Below are 16,426 nucleotides of genomic sequence, written 5' to 3' on the forward strand. Positions count from 1 at the left end.
GGAAATTCCAGCCGTTCAACATTTGGCGGTTTCCCCTATTGTTGTTTATGACTACCTGGCGTAATAACCAAAAGTAAGCAAGCAGTCTGGTGTCATAATTTTGGTTAGAGCTTCAATATATGTATGAAGATTTACAACGACAAATATGCTCAACCACATAATAAATCTTCATTTTGCAACACGTGACTTTTTTTAAAATTAACATGATGTTTAGTATAAGTTCATCACGGTCCAACACGTAACAGATTTATTTCGAAAAAATGTATTGGTGGTAACCACTGTCTTCGGTAGGGTTGAACCGCCGAACTGTGTAGGACGCAGGAGGTCCTTCGTATATATACTATATATAGCTATTGCTTAGTAAGGAAAGCACCTTTCTAGCATACTGGCACAAAATACTGGTGTCGTTATTTTGAAAATAGATAAATAAACATTGTGGCTATATAAGAAGCAAAAATAATGGATTGTATATCATGTAAAACCAAGAATCAATGCCGCGAAGGAAATCATTGAGCATCAACCTCCGGCGGAAATTGTATTTTAGTTTCTTTACACTTCCATTCAGATATTGCCGACAGCGCATCCGTAAAGCAAAGTACGATCGATAACCGTCGCCGTTTGTTAGCTACCTTTTGCTTCCGCGCAAAGGCAACTATCTTTCACGGTGTAGTTCAATATTAAAGGTGACAAAAATGAAGACATTTTTTTATGTCACTGGCTTTGACACTACCGCACTTCGAACGGAGCATCAGGTCAATTATCTAATGAGTTTGTGTCAACACCAAAGAAAAGAGACACACAACACAAAACAAGCCTCACATATTGTTTTACTCATGTTTGTCATAGCATCACACCCGGGCAGGACAAAACATACAATACCTTGCGCGCTCATCAACGCCGACCGTGGCCAATTTTGTTTATCGGAACAATTAGGGCAGCATGGAGAAACGACCGACAACGGTTCATGTAATGTGCGTATGAGGTGTGAACATGATTTCCTTTGTCCTTTCCTTTCGGGATTCACACTTGGGGTAGTGTCTCCTCCGAGGCCCCCCTGCTGATCGGTTGCGGTACGTCCTGAAGGTTTTGTTATTGGGTCGATACAATTGAATGTCATCGCATCCCTCCGTGGGGGATTCGGTTGACTTGCGGTTGAAGATTGAGACGTTTGTGTCGTTGCACGGATTTCCATTAGCTAATAAATTATCTGTCATTCTTAGGATTTAAATCAACTGTGTGATACTTGTTGAACAATTTGCTTCGATGGACGAAGATGTCATGCTTGAATGACTTCGTATAAATGGTGATAGGTTCTAGTCAATGGAAATGTAACCCGTTGGGTAGTATATTTTAAACTTACAATTTTCATTTTTTATGTGCTAAAATATTACATTAAGATACACACTTTTCTTAAATTTATGTGGTAAAAATATGTTGATTTTTGAGCGCACAAAATTTCGAAATAAAAAGTGGAACGGAACCCGATTTTAATCATCTTTGAGATGCATTGATGAAATTTCTGCGAAAAATTCTTGTTTTTTTTTTAAATCAAAATGTTTACTCAAGTGCATGGTATGCATCGACCAAAAGTTTGGGTTCACTGTTTTTTACAGTTTAAATTTAGGCAAAATATACATTTAAGAACGTTAGTTTCCAAACAAAACGTCAAGAACTGTACTCCAGACAATATTTGGCGAAAATTGAATTAAATCGCATTTCCGCAAACTTATGGCCGGTTTACCATATAGTGGATGAACCCAAACTTTTGGCCGATGCATACCATGCACTTGAAAAAACATTTTGATTTATAAAAATAAAATAAGATTTTTTCGCCGAAATTTTATCAATGCATCTCAAAGATGATTAAAATTGGATTCTGTTACACTTTTTATTTCGAAATTTTGTGGGCTCAATTTTGAGAAAAATCAACATATTTTTACCACATAAATTTAAGAAAATGTGTATCTTAATGTAATATTTTAGCACATAAAAATTGAAAATTGTTACTTTGAATTACTTACGATGCAAGATCTACTCATATTATTTGTATTGAGCTAACAATATCCGAAATCGGATGTAAGATGGCAAAAATACGGCCAAAAACTTTTGCCTATATTTTTCAAGGGTGAACCCAAATTTTTGGCCGGGAGTGTAAGTATACATTTTTATTACATCCTCGACATCATTTGGTAAATGCATCTTATTGCGGGCGAATAGGTATAGGTACCGTCGTGCGGGGCTTCTTTTGGCAAATCGGGGGCTTCTTTGGACATTTTGAAACAAGAATTGTAACGTGAATTACTATCAAATCACCATTATTACCATTCGGGTGTCTTGTTGATAGTTGGATGCTAACTTTCTGTTTCAAATTTGGTATTTTTATAGCTTTTTTTTTTTCAGAAAATCCAAAATTCAAAGTAGCCCCTAAAGTCAAAAGAACGCACGACGGTATCTGGAACCTTCCTTAGCCGTGCAGTAAGATGCGCGGCAACAAAGCAAGACCATGCTGAAGGTGGCTGGGTTCGGTTCTCGGTCCAGGTCTACGAAATTTTAGGGTTGTAAATTTCTTTGATTTCCTTGAGCATAAAAGTATTCTCGTGTAAGCCTCATGACATATACACCCAACCAGCGGATGGGAGATTTTAATACAGTTCTGCATAAGAACCTTACAGAAACTGTATAAGATAATTTGGAATATATATTTTCGGAAGATTTTATTGTTGTATTGAAATCTCACAGATTTGTACTATATTTTAATACAATATCTGTATAACTTGGTAAATTGGCTTTGAAACCTCGCAGTTAATAACTGTGGAAATGCTGAATGAACACTAAGCTGCCAGGGGGCAATGCCCAAGTGGGGGATGTAATAGCAATAAGAAGAAGATGGAGTTTTGTTGATGATGTTGAATTCTTAATGGAAGCATCCACAAATTTCGTAACGCTCGGAGGGGGGAGGGGGTTGACCGAAGTGTGACAACCCATACACAAAATTTAAATGATTCATACAAAAAGTGTGACATGGGGGAGGGGGATGGGAGATTGAAAATGGCCAATATTTGCGTTACGTAATTAGTGGATCTTCCCTAAGAACCGACAAATTTTTATGTACCAATATATGAGAGTGTAGAAGAAGAATTCTACAAAGAAATTTTTGTTTTTAGAATCTATTTCCTATTGTAACGTGTTACAAAACAAGGTTACAATAACAACACATACCTAAATCCATTTTTCACGCAGAAGTTCAAAAAATAATAATTCGAGCATGAGGCAACTAGTGTTAAGGCTCCCCCAAACCTAAGCGATTTCATCGCCGCGACAACTAGTCGCCGCGATTCTATCGTTGGGTCGCTGCAGGCAATACTCTATTTACACTTCCATAACAACGGCGACAGAATCGCTGTCGCCAAGCGATAGAATCGCGTCGCGACTGTCGTGTCGCGTGTGTTTGGGGGAACCTTTAATTCCAAAGCATCTCAGACGCCAGCGCACCTAGTTGAGAATGATGAAATTAAAAAATATGAAAATTAATTAAAAAATGATGCCTTTCTCGTGCATCATAAAAGGTATTGAAAAAAATTAATTAGAAACATTAGTAAAAAATCTCTTTAGGGGAATATATCGCATGTTTTCTATCATTTTGCATGTTTTTGCATTAATTAATACGCATTGCCGCCATTTTTGGTTATCGGTCAACTCAGTGTAACTTGAGCATGCTATTTGGGAAAGGGGGAGGGTGTTGGGGGTCGGGTATTGCTTAGTTGTCGATCAACTCAGTGTAACTTCTGAACCCCTTGGCCGATTTTAACCATTTTTGGAACACACATTCTTTATCTTAGCGGGACGACGATAGAGGGGTTAAGCATGCTCTTCAGAAGAGGAGGAGGGTGCGGGGGAGGTGTATTGCTTAGTTATCGATCAGTTTAGTGTAACTTCTGAACCCCTTGGCCAATTTCAACCGAATTTGGAACACACATTCTTTATCTTAAGGAGACGACGATAGAGGGGTTAAGCATGCTCTTTGGAAGGGGAAGAAGGTGCGGGGGAGGGGTATTGCTTAATTATCGATCAACTTAGTGTAACTTCTGAACCCCTTGACCGATTTAAACCAAATTTGGAACACACATTCTTTATCTTAAGCAGACGACGATAGAGGGGCCAAGCATGCTCTTTAGAAAGGGGAGGATATGGGGGGAGCGGTATTGTTTAGCAATCGTAAGCAATGTAAGTCTTGAGCCCCATGACCGAGTTGAACCAAATTTGTATCAAATATTGTCTGTCCTTAGTGAGAGAGGGGTATTGTATAGTTATCGATCAATTCAACATAACTTCTGAACCCTTTTACCGATGTCCACTTAATTTGGAACCTATATTCTCTGTCTAAGGAAGACTATATCAAACTGGGTAGGAGTGTCATAACTAAATGAGAGAGAGGGTATATTTATTAAACGAACGGTTTAGTACACCTTTTTATCGCATGGGTCAATTCAAATCAAATTTGTAAACACGAAAATGATACTTCCCGATACACATATCCCAGAATATGACATTTCCCTGAAAATGACATATCCCTGAATTAAGCAGACCCTTAACATAAAACTATTTGACCTAAGGTCATTCGAGATGAAGGACATTTGGGATAATTATCAACAGCATCAGAAAAATCTTCCATAGAAAGCATGCATTTGCTGGGTATAAAGCAATGATAATTGTTACCCTTCATCGAAATCATGGTTTGCCCAGTAAAAAGCAATGATTAATGTGTTCCTTCTGGATGGTGGATGTGATTGCTTCTTTAAAAGTAGGCATTTGCCCGGAATAATGCAATAGTGGGTGTGATCCCTTCTTGAAAAATATGCGTTTGCCCTGAGTAAGACATCGGTGGATGTTTTCCTTCTTTAGAAATAGACGTTTGCCCGGAATAAAGCTATTCAAACCTACGATCCCTTCTTCAAAATCAGTCGATGTTTCCAAAAGCCTTCTTTTAACAAAAGATGAAGTATCAATAAGTAAACACGTTTACCATGTTAACCAATTGGTTTTATCATTTTCCGATTGTGAAAAAAAAAACAACTAACCAAACTGGTAATTCCGAGCAAGGCCGGGTACATAAAGCTAGTATTCTATGTTTGTCGATCATCAAACAGCACATTTCATTGTAAATTACCAGCGAAACTAATAAGTACCTGATCTCAAAATGTTATTTAAATTAAAACTATTTTATTATTCTCTGATTTTGATGAATCAAAATTTAACAACGAATCCTGCTTCACTTTTCGTAACCCTTGAGCAGTATTGAGAATTAGACTTCGGTGTCATAGGACTAATTTGTTAATATTTTTTACAAAAGTTTTCCCAATTTAGGATTTTGATAAACTCCAGTCGATTTACTTCTCAATATATCTAAATTTCAGAAAAATTCTAACTACTATTCTTTGAGTTACATATACAATCGGCCAAAGTTTGAGCGGCTGCATATCTAGTATATTTAGAGAATTTTCAGTGCTACTACATTCACCTGCTGTGACCCTTGGATCCTAGAAGGGCATTCACGATGGAGTCCACTAATGACAACCACAATGGACAGTTTACTCCCCACCTCACGTTCTTGTATGCACAAATCTCAATAGATGATCAACATAACTATAATGAGCTCTGGCTGAGTAAAACTGGAGTACGATGATCAACCAAATTGATTATTTTCCTCAAAAGTTGGGAAAATATGACAAAAAAGTTCTTGGTGGAGTACCTGAGGGACTTCCGGACTTTCGATTTCTTTTTCTAAGTTTCATTAGAAATTCCTTTGTAAACCCTATAAGAAATTCTGCCTATATGAGTATAGACATTTTTTAAAAACCTTTAGGGTTGTAGTAATAACATAGTAGGCTGACCTAGGAAATAACTAAGTTTGACACTGACGAATAATTCATTATGTAATAAACCACTGAACTAGAAACACACGTTTTATTACTTCAAGGGTCTCGTTGGGAAATTCCTTTAGTAAAACCACAGGTAAAACCGTAGAATATTCTTTCAAGATTTCATTCGGAAATTTATTAAGGAATGAAATAGTTTCCGAAAGAATTCCTAAAACAATTTCCGAAGAAATTGCTGAAAAAATCTTCGAAGGAGTTCAGAAAGGACTCTTCGAGAGAATAGCAAAAATAATTTATAAAGACATTTCTGGCAAAATTTTTGAAGGAATTTTCGAAAGAACTTTTTGTAAAATTCACTATTGGTCCCACAAATCACACCAAGGAAATACAAAACCATGCTTAATGTAGACTCGTTTGTTCGAACTTCTTCCAAAAGTTACCAAAAAAATTTCAAAGGATTACCCGTAGAAATTCCCAAGGAATTGTTTAATGTAGTTCTGAAAGTATTCCTATGGGAATTTCAGGAAAAGTTGTTTTAGAACTTGCTATGGAACCCCTTGAGAAATTTCTATAAAATTTCCAACGTTTTTTTTTCAAAAAAAATCTGAAGGAATTCCTAAAATAATCCTCCGTATTAATTTCCGAAGAAATTCCTAAGCAAATTTTCAATGACTAAACATATTTCCGAAGGAATCTGTAAATGAATTTCTGAAGGAATTTTTGGAGGAATTGATTTTCGGAAGGTATATCCGAAAGAATTTCTAAGGGAATAACGAAAGAATTCCTGAAGGATTTTATGAAGCAATTCCTAAAGCAATTTTCTAAGAAATTTTCAAAGGAATTTCCAAAAGAACGAACCTAAACGAATTTCCTAAGGTTTTCGTAAACAAAGGAATACGTGGAGGAAATTCTGACGTAATTTCTGAGGTAAATTTTAAGAAATATCCGAAAGAATTTCCGAAGATCTTTCTGAAATTCGTTCACGGAGGAGTTTTTGTAGAACGTTTTGAGGCAATTTTCTAAGGAATTCCTGGACAAATCTTCAAAGAATCTCTGGAGGAAATTGCGAATAAATTACTGATAAAAAATTCAAAGGAATTCTTGAATAAACCTAGGTTCTACATCAGAAAATCCAGTAGACATTTTCTCTGAAATTCTATTGGGATTTTCTTCGTAATTTCCTTTGAAAATTTCTTCGGAAATTCCATCATAAAATCCTTCAAAAATACCTTTATTGATTCCTCTGGAAATTCCTTTAAGAATTCTTCATGGAAGTATTTTACCTTCAAAAAATCTTTTAGAAGTTCCTTTGGGAATTATTTTCGAAAATCCATTCAGGTTCTCTTTTGGGAATCCTTTCAAAAGTTTATTTGGAAATTCCTGCACTAAACCCAACACAAATTTCTTTAAAACGCCTCCAAAAATTTATTTGAGTCAGAATGAGATAGACACGTAGTGTCTTCCGCAAAGTTGTAGCAAATGTTAATACAGTCGACTCTCTACATCTCGATGTTCTACATCTCGATATCTTTCCCTATGTCGATGGTTTCCTTGGTCCCTTCAATCTACATACATTTGGGTATTCTACATCTCGATAACCTCCCTATCTCGATATCTCTCTATCTCGATGTGTTCTGATCATATTTTGTTCTGGATTCACTCTCCTTATGTCGATATCAAGACAAAATTTTCAAAACGACTTATCTGCTTTTGTAAACAAAGATTCAAACGACGATTTGACGAATATGATAGCTCTCCCACGCAAACCAACACCATCAACAGGTAGCGGAAATCTTCACCTACCTATTGGTGGTGTTGGTTTGCGTGGGAGAGCTATCAGATTCGTCAAATCGTCGTTTGAATCTTTGTTTACAAAAGCAGATAAGTCGTTTTGAAAATTATGTATGGATCTTTGGATAATAACAAACACATCAACAACAAGAAATGGCATTTGTTTTGTTGTCGTTTTTCATAGCAACGAGCTTTTTTGGATCTAGTATCCATTTCAATGTTCCTTCCATTCCTCGATCTCTCCCTATCTCGATGGTCCCTTCAATATCGAGATGTGGAGAGGCGACTGTACGATCAACTTTGCTGAACATCCCGAGTTTCTATCCCTTATATATAACGAACTTAAGACGTTTCATGCAAAAAAACCCATAAAAATCTTATTTTTCATTCTAACTATTTCCAATGATTTTCCGTCTCTTCTACAAAGTTGTTAAGCAAGCAAAATTACATATTTTTGCTGAACATTGTAACATTCCATCTCACATACAACAAAATTTATCTTTAAATTATACATATTTTTAGAGGAGTCGACTCTCTACATTTCGATGTTCTATATCTCGATATCTTTCTTTATGTCGATGGTTTCCTCAGTCCCTTTAATCCACATACATTTTGGCTTTCTATATCTCGATAACCTGCCTATCTCGATATCTCTCTATCTCGATGTGTTTTGTTCATATTTTGTTCAGGATTCACTCTCCTTATGTCGATTTGTTGAAACTTGAAGGCTACTAGACCATGTTTGGACAATAACAAACACATCAACAATAAGAAATGACATTTGTTTTGTTGTTGTTCTTTAAGGTTCTTCATAGCAACGAGTATTGTTGGATCAAGTACCCATTTCAATTTTCCTTCCATCCCTCGATCTCTCCCTATCTAGGGGAACGGTTCGCCACTTCATCGCATAGCTCCTATTTCCATCCCATCAAAAACAAAGCAATAGAAAGGAAATTGGTTTGTTTATTATTTTTGTGATTTTTTTCAGCAGTGAGCACGCATGTTGACACAAAGAAGCGACGAATTTGGTGCCGTATTTTTTTGTTTAGCGATGAGATGGATATATGTACAGTGAGATGGAGATCGGAACAGTTCCCCTAGATGGTTCCTTCAATATCGAGGTGTGGAGAGGCGACTGTATATCCACTTGTAATTACTCCCTTAATAGCAAAAAGTCGCAAATTTCTTCACGATATACTGAAAGTCGCATATTTCATTTTTGAAACATTGACATTGAAAACTTTTGTCGACAAGAGTCTTCTCGATTGCTATTAACCTTGTTAACCTATAAAAAATCATAATATTTGAATAACTTTGGTTTTATAAGAGGTAGAAAGTTACAATATTCAGCAATCATTAGAATTAGTTGAAGTTAAGAGAATGATTTTAAGGGGATTTCCTCATAAACCACGTTCAGTTTGTTATATGTCGACAAAAGTTTACGATGTCAGTAGAAAGATGAAATGGATGACTTTCAGCATATCGTGATGAATTTGTGCCTTTTTGTAATTAAGGAAGTAATTACAAGTGGAAATACCTCTAAAAATATGTTTAATTTAAAGATAACTTTTGTTTTATGTGCGATGGAAAATGTTACAATGTACAGCAAAATTATGTAATTTTGCTTGATTAACAACTTTGTAGAATAGACGGAAAATATGAAAAATCACTGGAAAGAGGTAGACAAAATCTAGCTCACTTTTTTGGCACGTATCCTTCACCGATTGTTTCGCAATAGTAGCGTTCGTCAGGGAATACCGTCCCATTGTGGGAACTGGGCAGACGGGATCAGAAACTATGGTCAAAACACATTTTTACGCAAAAAAGGCGTGGAAAGTCAGGCCAACTTTTCAATTAGTTCGCTTCGAGCAACACGTCGATTTGCTCGCAATAAGATGTGTTCGGCGGAGAATCCTGTCCGATTGTTTCTCATTGAAAATTGGCTGGATCGGATTCTGGGCTCGGAAATTTTAGCCAATATACTTTTTTACAAAAAAAAACTAACTTTTTTATAAGAAGCCCAAGGACTATTTTTTATTCGTAAAATGCATTTAAAAAATTCACTTAGTTTTGGGACACTTGGTCTTAACCCGTTTCGGTCTGACCTACAAATCTAAATTGAAATAACTCGTGTGGGCGTCATTTTTTGTCCGATTGCCATGAAATTTCCAGGAAAGAAGCGTCATCATGTCTATTTTTTGACACATGACTTGATTTGCCCATGCAATCCGGCCGGATTTTTGAAGGGGGGGCCTGAGTCAGGTGCAGTCAAAAACGGGTTATTTTTTTAAAATCATTGATATATGAATATGGGCACTTTCCCAGTATGTTGATGCAAACGTGGTCAATCATCATTGACCAGCATCAGAAGTAAGTTTTGATACAATTGGATCACCAGGACATGGTTCCGGATGTTCCGGGCACCTGGTTCCCTGGGGTAGTGGACACTTTTCAAGTGGTGTAAAAACCAGTCTTGCGACATATCAAACTCCATGATTTAAAAGGACAAGCCCAATAGATGAGTTTTTGAGAGGTTTTGGACACATTGGCCACATTCGGAAGTGTTCTCGGGAATCTGGTTCCCTCAAGGAAGTGGACAAATTTCGATTAGCCCCGAAACCCATCTTGCGACATATCAAACTCCATGATTTTGAAAGACAAGTTCAATAGATGAGTTTTGAGAGGTTTTGAACACATTGGCCATTGGCCGGATGTGTTCTCGGGAACCAGGTTCATTCAAGAATGTGGACAAATTTCGCCTAGCACCAAAACCCATCTTGCGACATATCAAACTTCATAATTTTAGTAGACAATCTCAATACATTACTAAATTAATGATTTCGTGTGTGTTACTTCTACGTGAAGTTAAACGATTTACAATGATATGGAAATGCTAATATCATCTTCCAAACTTGGACGTACATGATCATGATAGCATTAGAGGCGAAAGTATAGAATTGATAGTTCCGTTAGGATACGGCAGGCATGAAGAATGTTTTTATAGAAGTCGATTTGAAAGCGAGCGGAGGGCAATATTTGTGATGGCACAATATTTCTGCCAAGCTCCCGTATGAAGGGGGAGGGAAGAATATCAGTGTGGAAGCTGATATATCTCCACTGGCAAAAGGAAGGTGGTTTGCCAGTGGAGATATATCAGTGGAGATATATTAGCATTTCCATATCATTCTCAATATATTAGTTTTTGAAAGGTTTTGGATACATTGGCCACGTCCGGAAGTGTTCCCGGTGGCCTGGCTTCCCAGAAGCGGACAAATCTCAATTAGCACCGTAACCCATCTTGATCCATGGTTTTGAAAGACAAGTTCCAAACATGAATTTTTTTAGAGATTTTTGACACATTGGCAACGTCCGGAAGTGTTCCCGGGAATCTGGTTCCCTCAGGGGACCGGACAAATTTCGATTAGCTCTGAAACTCATCTTGCGACATATCAAACTCCATGATTTTGAAAGACAAGCCCAAAAGATGAGTTTTTGAGAGGTTTTGGACATATTGACCACATCCGGATGTGTTCCCGGGAGCCTGGTTCCCTCAGGGAAGCGGACAAATCTCGCATAGCACCAAAACCCATCTTGCGACATATCAAACTCCATGCTAGAAATTTCAACTCCACTACTTGCGCTAGAAATCTCAAAAAGTAGTAGACGTCATATTTGAATCGCCCCTAAGTTAATTACGTCTACGTTAAAGGGCAACGCTGGGGAATATATTTTAAAAGAAACGATCTTTCATTGCACCAAACTTTGGATTCCAACGCCAACAACATTTCAACTGCCCCATCAGCTCCGTACAATGGGATTTGAAATTTTGACACAACAATTTTTAGGAAACCAAAATGAGAAAAAATCACATAAAACCAATTTGCAAGAGATTGTCGGATAAAAGCGCTCGCAACTGATATAATTTGTTGATATCATGCTGAGTTATATAAAATTGAAAGCAGTTATGAATTGATTATATAATTGGAAAACTAACAGATTCTGGAGAAATATTTTTTTTAAATAAATTTAAAAAAAAAAATAATTAAAGAGAAAAGAAACTTCGAGAATTCATTTCGTTTGTGTGTGTCTCCTTGAATTCGTTCGGGATGTGTGTCTCCTTCTATTTTTCATTATTTAAGCCAGAGCCAAAAAAAAAAATGCTTTCATAAAAAAATATTTATTGTTATTGAAAAAATAAAAATGTATATTATCGGTTGAATTTTTTTCCTTCTAAGCACTTTGTTCCAGATTAAGTCCAATTCGATTTTCCAAAGTTGTATTAAATTTGTTATATGTTTTATTTCATTGGAAATATGCACTTTACCGGAAGTAATTGTTAAACAAAATTTAAACACTCTGTTTGTGGATTTTATTGTTTGCAACTTTGAATGTTCGTTAGACAAGTCTCTAATTTTTCACTAGTCATCATATTTACTATCTTCACTAGCACCGGCACATACAGTTATTGCTGCTATGATTATCAATATCCAGTTGAGCTGAAATCTATCCTTGAAATCATCACTTCCTGCTCTCCGGTGCAAGAAATTAAATCATCGCACTCAACTATCACACTGATGGTAGCGAAATTCGATCCGCACCGGAGGTGCATGGGAAAAATTGAAAATCGATGCCACTGCAACAACTTATCCATGCTCCGCCATGCTGATGTATCGACGACACATACACCTATCTGTGCACAAATGCATCGGCCATTGCATCCCATTCGGCATCCGGGCACCAACAGTTGTCTCTCAGTGTGGAAACATTGTCCCGTTTCTTTTTCATTGACGCCCGCTTTTTCAGATCCGTCCGATTGAATAAAAATTTCACGACTATCGATTTTGAAATCTGTTCCCACACACTTACCAATCGCACCAGATTGGAATGAATTGGGCTGATGTTCTGCGCCAAGGTATTCATGCTGCGTTGTTTAAATCCACTTAATCCAGATTTACATCAACGTGACACAATTGAGAACTTTATTCCCGTTTTTCCGTGAAAATGTTTAAATTTCCTCACATTTTTTTCACATCAAACACAATCCAAATTCCATATATCTTAAATTCCAACTGCCACTATCACAGGACACTTTCACCGGATCACACCGCCTCGACCGGATCGTTCAAATTCCCGCAATCAACTGTGATTGATTCCGGTGTGGCCGATGTAAAAGCATGCAAATTTTCCCAACCAACCGCGCGCGCGATAAGCGAAGGAAAATCAGTTTTCCATCACAGCGACCGGGCGCGTGCCATCAGCAGCGTGTGCGAGAGCGAGTCAGCCATAGTGACGGTAGGCGGAGCAAACGCGCAATCAGCACCGTCACACGTTGCCATGGTCGGCTGCGTTGTTTTGCGCAACTTTTGTTATCGTCAGAAGCTTCCATGCCTTTGTTCGCCTGACGGTGGTTACCACCCACTGTGAGATGGTTAGTGATTCTGTACGGAAGATGAGCTTGCTTTGTTATCTTGACGGTTGTTGTTGTTGTTCGTACGTGGTTTCCGTCCTAAGGACAAGACACTGATGGAAAATTCATCAAGGTACTGAGAAATGCTCTGATGTTGCAGGTGAATGGAGCGTGAGGTCAACCTTGTGGTGTGTGCGAGTAGGTTAGGTCCAAAAATCATAATTAAACATTTTAAACAATTGTTTTAGTTCTAAAATAGAAACTTTTTTGATTGGGTGGTTATATATGTTTGCAGATAACCAACATCTCTGCCGCTTTATGCTTTTCAACAAAGTTCAGCAGTTCTCAACTCTTTTTATCCCTTTACATAGATATTAATTGCAAGGTTTTTAATTATTTACTTACCTTTTATATTTGTGCTAGTACGAAAGTTTAGCTAAACAGTTTGTTGTTGGTTTGGAGTGTACCTACCACAAACAATATACACTAAGAAATTGAATAAATCTGTAATAGACAAAAACAAATCTTTTGTAATTGCATAGTTTAGTCTAAGCACGCTTCAAAAAGAAGGTAATCAATTGTGGGTTTAAAAGTTCTAAATGAAATATAGGTAAGTTATACACATATTTTATATACAGTAGACGTTCGATAGCTGCAAGTCATTTAACTGCAATGCTTTTTAACTACAATTCGATAGTTGCAACAGTTATCGGACAGTCAAACTTCAAAACGATATCAATCTCAATGATAGATGCGCAATGCACAATCAGATGCGCACTTTTATTGCATCTGACGTCTTTTTTATTTTTTCTTTTTATTCTTTATTTGAGTGATTTTTAAGGTTTTACAAGCATATGACGTTGATTGACAACCGTGTCACCTGCTCCGATCAACGCATGCGACCGGATTATTAAATGCGTACACCTCGGAATGGTTATTGACCCCCAAACCCTTATAAAGAGTTATGGTTATCTTCATTTGTACAACCATTACACAAACAACATAACAACACACATCACAAATTATAATCGGTTGTTGATAACGATCAATCGATCATGCAGTATGATGTATTGCACTACAAAAAATCAGAAGGGTTATATACAAGATACGACCGCCCGACGTAAACTACGTAAAACAGATCATAAGATAATTATTTTGGTTAGAGCCTAGAGTGATTGAAATTATGCTCCCTTATGCTTGAACGATAACATTTGCTGTTTCGGTTAACCTCCTAAATTTTCAACTGAATTGGTTATAATATAACTGAGTACGAGCAGTTCGAAGTTTGTATGAAAATTACTATACAAATCGCCCCCTATGTAAGAGATCGTTTCGTGAGGCGGATCATCAACTATTTAGGGGGAGATCTAACAACGCCGGACACCTCTTAATACCGGACACTACTTGCAGAGGTCCCTCCTTCATCTTATTAAGTACAAAAGGAAGCTATTGAAAAGGCTTCTAACGGCAAGGAATATCAGATCTTCATGTGATAAACTTTGTATACAAAATGTGAAGTTGAATAAAAATTCTTCACACTTGTTTTGTTACACTTACTTCAATTCAATTGTTTCTTCTTGCTGAGAAAGCCACAGAAATTAGCAGAAACAAAAAGTGTAGAGGACATTGAAAAAGGTGGGAATTTGGATTAGGATGTAAAAAAATTTAGCTGAAGAGTCAAATAAGCCACTAACAATTTTTAATATTTACAACTTAAATACGCGAATAATTTACTATTCTGAATGATGTCTTTACTCATGTAACAGTCACATTTGTCACATTTGAACATGATGCAATAGTGTCCGGTACTAGGAGACATTTTTCTGAAACGTAAAATGTTTCACCAAAATTCATCGTTGAAAAACGTGTTCAAATGATCAAATGACACATTCCAGCGTAACGCGACACCATGAGGAGCCGACTTTCAGCGAAAAATTAGGTCTGCATTCGATAATTAGCCTCGGGGACATATGATTAAACAGGTGTAAAATTATCCTCACTAAATTTCTTTTCTGATAGAATATTCATTTTGAGATTTTTCGCTTTGAATATGATAAATATAGCGCGCTGCATTTCGTAACGTGACACCATCGCTGAATTGCACTTTTTTGCATTTTGAAATGCAATTGCGTTTTTCAGCTCTGGTATATGGTTTGGAGTCTCGATTTATTCTAAGCATTTCTCGTATACATCAACAGAAATGGAGCTGTGAATTAAAATCACAGGAAAAAAACGGAAATTATAATGAAAATAACTGAATTGATATGAACACCGCCGCGTTACGCTGATCGACAAACAGTCTCCTGCAAATGGTGTCGCGTTACGCAAACGTGTTTATCGTTGATAGAATACGTAATTTCAGCCGATTTCGATGCGACATGTTATATTTGACACAGAATATTATCACATTATCTATCGTTGAATGTAGTTCGAGTTGGTGGTTACGATCTGAAGTTTCAGTTATTAAAGTTTGAGGGACTAACCTGCACAAATATAGAACTGAACCAATTCCATTCGTATCACATATTCAGTTTTTGAAACAAATTAAAAAGTAATGGGTTTTCCTATTTTTATATTAGTCACACCCAAGTATGACCCGGATCGGTTTTTAAGTACGTGGTCAGACGATCGATCCCCCTAGAAGTGAGTTTTTTACACTGAAAAGTTCTTTATTGTCTTTTTTCTACGTTAACCATTTTGAAATGTGATGATGGCCCAAGAAGCTCAGCAATGTTGAAGAGGAATATTTCTGTCGTTTTTTATTCTACGTTTCTACTGGAACGTTGTCTGTTTTCAACTTTTTATTTATTTCCGAAAAGATTGGAATACGTCTCATGTCTCAACCAATGTTTATCACAAGAACGTATGCGTCGTGCCCTGAGTGCACTACTTTTAACTACATTTTCAATCTTTACGCTATCATCAACACTACTCAGAAAATAAATTCTCAATTTTGAAAATAGTGTTTATCTCCTGGTGTAAAATAATTGTCTTATTATTGTATTATAATTTAGCTCAAAGCGAAGTTCATTAGGATGCCTGATATAATATGTCTTTATTAACGAACTATCCCAATGCTGGTTCATCTCGATTAACATAAAATGGAAATTTTTTTTTCAATTTATCACTCAGCAACCTTTTTCGATAGGCCCTTATTCTTGCATTGGTTTGGTGAATTTTTTTGCCTGGCGCTATTCATTATATTTTCGACTACCGGTGACCAACACTCTTAAATTATTTTACCGATATTGACTGTAAAAATCTCTTTTTTTTTAGTTTTAAAAAGTTTAAAAAATTTTCAAGATGAAATATCGACTAAACTGACGTATGTTCACGGCATCTTCTTTGAGCG

General features: G+C 36.7%; 1 protein-coding gene across 2 annotated transcripts in view; it reads right to left on the bottom strand.

Moving 5' to 3' along the window:
* The window catches only part of LOC134218314 (ETV5-related protein Ets96B-like), a 70,724-nt gene extending 57,944 nt beyond the window's left edge, over positions 1-12,780 (bottom strand). For both annotated transcript variants that reach the window (XM_062697255.1, XM_062697254.1), the window contains exon 1: positions 12,534-12,780. In XM_062697255.1, the coding sequence (XP_062553239.1) occupies positions 12,534-12,587 (54 nt within the window). In that variant the 5' untranslated portion in view covers positions 12,588-12,780. The remainder of the gene's footprint in view (positions 1-12,533) is intronic.
* Positions 12,781-16,426: the final 3,646 nt, after the last annotated feature.

The sequence above is a fragment of the Armigeres subalbatus genome, chromosome 2 (genome assembly GCF_024139115.2).
Source record: "Armigeres subalbatus isolate Guangzhou_Male chromosome 2, GZ_Asu_2, whole genome shotgun sequence".
Taxonomy (NCBI): Eukaryota; Metazoa; Arthropoda; class Insecta; order Diptera; family Culicidae; genus Armigeres; species Armigeres subalbatus.